At 26.7% G+C, this 4,806-nt stretch overlaps 1 protein-coding gene across 1 annotated transcript in view; it reads right to left on the bottom strand.

The window, feature by feature from the left end:
* LOAG_12711 (hypothetical protein) overlaps positions 1–2,290 on the bottom strand; it is a gene marked incomplete at its 5' end in the record, with an annotated part of 3,941 nt that extends 1,651 nt beyond the window's left edge. Inside the window, 3 exons of the mRNA XM_020448589.1 lie at positions 85–162; positions 1,084–1,228; positions 2,001–2,290. Of these exons, the coding sequence (XP_020301282.1) occupies positions 85–162; positions 1,084–1,228; positions 2,001–2,290 (513 nt within the window). The remainder of the gene's footprint in view (positions 1–84; positions 163–1,083; positions 1,229–2,000) is intronic.
* Between the last annotated feature and the right edge of the window lie 2,516 nt (positions 2,291–4,806).

The raw sequence follows: 4,806 nt of genomic DNA, 5'->3' as shown, positions 1-4,806 counted from the left end.
GTCATCTTTCAGTGTTCTATTTTATTTTGCTACATTCTTTTGATAATAATTTAGAAATTAGATTTTTGAAAAATTAAAATATACCCTGCTATAGATGGCATAGTTTCTCTTCTTCCCTCCTTTTAGGCATGCTGCTTTCGGATTCAAATTCCTCTGACGTACCTTAAAAAAAAGAAACAAATAAATAATAAATATGACGAATATGAAATATATGAAAAAAAATTTTGAAATATTTGATATAATTTAAAAATTTATTTATTTTATTTTATTTATTTTTCTTTTATTATTTCATTTTTTTAAATAGTATTAAGACATTCCTAATAATATGAGGTACCTAATAGACTAATGATGGTACTTAGAATGTTGATTCAGATTACCTATAATACTATCATTGGTACTAGAAGATTGATTCGCAACAAGCACACTTTGACAAGGTAAGATAGCTTCGTTTTGTTCCTTTAATAACATTCTTTTTAAGTTCCTTTGTCGAATCTGAAGTAATAATGTCACACATTTCTCTTTCCGCTTTTTCTTTTTTCTTTTTCTTTTTTTTTTTTTTTTTAAGGTATTGGGGGATAAACGATGAAAAAATTGCTTTGACAAAAATAAATTTCGACAGGAAATTTCATCTCAAAAAAAAAGGATCATTTTTTCCCCATTTATTTTTTTTCCTGGATTTTTGAAATTATTTATTAAATTTAATAGCATTTCTATACTTATCATATCAATGGATATGAATGGATGTGATCAGGTGAAGCATAAATACCTTCAAGTAATGATAAACTTGACTTGCCTAGGTTATTTATTGTCAACATTAGTGACAATCTTTTTATTTGTCCATTGTAAATTTAGCAGAAAAAAAAAATGGTGAAGGAGGAAATTTAAAAAAAAAAAAAATCACTTAATTCTATAAGATTTGAAAAGATTATCTAATAAAAATAATAAAATATAGCCAATATTAATAGTTTATATTTATTATTAAATATGTGTTATCATGAAATAATTAAGTTTAACTATTTTTTTTAAATTAAATAAAGAAAAAAGAAAAAAAGAAGGAAAAGCATTTAGTATTATTAGGATAACCTGTTCTTCAAGTCCGGTAATTACAGCCACAGCTTGATGTAATACGCCTAATTTTGTTTGAGTCTTATCAGAGCCTTGTTGCAAATGCTGTGCACACATTTTGCCAAGTTCCTTGAATGCCATATTTATATCTTTTACCCGAATCCTAAAATTGCATAAAATGTTTATAATTAAACGAATTAGTTTCAGTAATGTTAAATTAAATTTTAATTAGGAATAATAGTGAATAAGCAAAATTTGATATATAATCGACGAAATTTCAAAAGAAAAAAAAAAGCTAAAGTATGATATGAAGATTTCAGGAAGGTAAGTATTTGAATATAATCCATAATAGGATATGATTCCAAAAGTTTCGGATAACCTGTTATTTTATAGAAACTGTAGGATAGCCAGGAAGTATATCCGACCAAAATTAGACCTTTGTATGTGACAAATTAAAACAATTTTATTTAACCATAATTCTAATTAATTTCATTAGGAGCTTCCCTTTTAGCAGATGAAATACGGATGATGAATATTTGGTAATGAATGACAATGTGATCAAAGTGATCATCTGAGAAATCAAACTGATCATTTCTGATCATGAAAGATTATCAATGATAGAGATATTTGATTGTCTAAAGGGATCGGAATTTTTCAAGAAATCCGTATTATAAAAAATACTGTGCTAAGATTATTTTGCCTATCTGGTTCCATTCCTAGTTACATTCATCAGGAAGCTAAAATCCGTAAAACATTTATTACAATTCCTATTTTCACCCGGAAACTGCAAGAATCTATTCTCTTCCGGAAAACATGAAGTGGAAAAATTGATGAAAAAATTGTGTGAGCTAATGAAAGTACAAAAAGAGTAAATTTTTTGAAGATTATTTTTTTAAAAGATTTAAAAGAAAGAAAAAACAAACAAACAAACAAACCTTTCACGAGCGTTGTTAGCACTACGACGATCAGCTTCACGATCATCATTTGACCTAGCATCATCATCCGAATCTAATTTTACGCTTTTTGATCGTTTCTTAGTACTAACACGAGGTGTACTCATTCCGATGGTACCTAATGATGATGTTGAAGTAGCTGATGTCATTCCATTCATACTACCAGGACCACCTAATATACCACTATAGTCGAATTGATCACGTGATACCGGTACTCCTACACCGCTTACCAAATCTGGTCTAACGGTACCTGGTCCGGTAACAGGTGACATAGCTGAAATTTTTGTTAATCTTTTTAATTTTGAAAATTTTTACAGACTTGAAAAAAAACAATTAACATTTAACATGCTTAAAGCTTTTTTTTTTTTCATTGATAAGATTAATTCGTTCCAGTTTATATTAACATTATTATTAATTATTAATGCTGTGATATGAAAATGTTTAATTAAAACTTTCTTTTTGTGAATTAAATTTTTAATATGAAAATAAACAAATAAAAACCAAAGTAGTTGAGGGAAAAAAAAAAATTATACTATTATAAGGATCCAACGTTGGAATTAGTGGTGCAGTTGCGGTAACATTCCTCGTATCCTCAACACTTGTTACCCCAGCATTCTGGAAAATTACAGGAAATGAAAATTGGAATTGAATATGTATATTGGAAATTACAGTAATAATTATAAAAGAAGGAAAGATCAAAAGGGATATAATAACTTCGAAATACTATAATTTTATCCAATATTTCACGATTTAAATAACAAAAAAAAAAGCAATGATTTTTCAAGGGATGACAGTCATTATTGTTTGTTTCAAATAGTGAAATGGAAATTTCCATTTTTTTAAAGTCAATAATTGAAATTTAATGAAAACAAAATTAATTTTCCAGATGAATAATTAAATTTTGTGGGAAAAAAGTGGCTAATTAGTTGAGAGGAACAAGAAATGGTTTGAATTTTTCCCTCTTTATCGCAATTCCAAAAGTTTGGAAGTGAATTGCTTTAATTAATGTGTAGTAATACAATTTTCCACGCCAACATTTAAGCCATTAGATCAATCTTTGATAGTAAGGAATGAATTTCCTGATTTAAAATGAGTTTCATCATTTCAAGTAAACCTAGCAATTATAAAATGAATTTTAGTTTAAAATGAATTTCATAATTTGAAGTAAATCTAGCAATTATAAAATGAATTTTAGTTTAAAATAAATTTCATAATTTCAAGTAAATCTAGCAATTATAAAATGAATTTTAGTTTAAAATGAATTTCATAATTTGAAGTAAATTTAGGGATTACAAAATGAATTTCAGTTTAAAATGAATTTCAAAATAATTCTAAGTGAATTTAACGATTTAAAATTAGCTATCAAATAATTGTATTTTATAACGATATTTTCAATGATCCCTCACATTCCTTCTGCTTTGTTTCATGCAGTCAACAATTGTAAATCAATCATCAATCAAATTATATTTCGATAATCAATTTTTATAATTACAAGGAAATCATTTCATTCACTTCAAACTAACCAAACAATCAAACTAATATAACCATAATCATTATCCTAATAATCATAATCATTATTAGGATAATGATTATCATTCATTATCGTGATATTTTCCAACGGTTGTGCATATATGTATGTATGTATGTATGTATATATGTCTTCGATTTATTTATTTTTTTTAATTTTCAAGAAATTTCACTTCCTTTTTTTGTTTCCACCAATCCAAATGTTGTTTTTATCATTGCTTTTTGTATGCTCATTCCGGAGAATTCATACAATAAACGGTAGCAGTGATATTTAAGCAGGAACAGGAAGGAAAGTAATGAATGAGAGGAGGAAGAGTGAATGAATGAGAGGAAAGAAGAGGAGTATGATAGGATGAGTTTTGAAACAAAGAATGGGACATCATTGTCACAAACAATGAACAGATGTTGCAGGTTTTTCGATGGTGAGGAAAGATGGAATAAGAATGAAATTCGGGGACAGTCAACAGAGAAGATGGATACAAGAGAGAGGTATCTTACTGATGAAAAAGGAGACAATTATTTTGAAAGGTCATCCAGGCAAAATTAAAAATATAAAAAGCAGCAATAGTTCATAGTTTTTACAACAATCTATGATTGTTTTGATCATTTAAATAGGAAAAAAAATATTTTTATTTCTGAAAATTATGAAATTTTTTGGAATTTAAAAAAACAAATTTCTAAATTTAATATATCTGTTTTTCCTTTTTTCCGTAAATTTTCATAGGATTTTTGAGATTAATGAATAATTTCGTTTCATTTTAATTAAGTTTAATTTTAAGTTATGAATGCCATCAATAAGTTATGTTCCATTTATGTCTGTCTAATGTTAATATAGGAAATGCTTATTCATAATAGAAATAATAAATGGAATAACGATCATTTTAAAATGGTAATAGGATGATGATGATGATGACGATGATGATGATGATGATGATGATGGTGTAAAAAAAAAAGGCAAGGTAAAGCATTTTCGATATCTGTCATAAACATATATTCCTTGGTTAATATCATTTTACAGGGAACTTATTATTTACTTTGACAAGCTTATTTTAAATTGGAAAAAATAATGAAAACAAAATTTCAATTAATTTTCTTCAATTGGATAAATTTTTCCTCTTCAATTTTTAAATTTAAAGGAAAAATACATTACGAAAAGATAAATTAATGCAATAATTTTTGACCATTATAAAAGGGAGTGAGAGGGAAAGAGAGAGAGAGAGAGAGAGGAGGAGAGAGAGAAGAAAGAAAGAAAGAAAGTATT

Source organism: Loa loa (genome assembly GCF_000183805.2).
Source record: "Loa loa unplaced genomic scaffold supercont3.260, whole genome shotgun sequence".
Taxonomy (NCBI): domain Eukaryota; kingdom Metazoa; phylum Nematoda; class Chromadorea; order Rhabditida; family Onchocercidae; genus Loa; species Loa loa.
The sequence above is the reverse complement of the archived record's forward strand: the minus strand, read 5'-3'. Positions and strand labels throughout refer to the sequence as shown.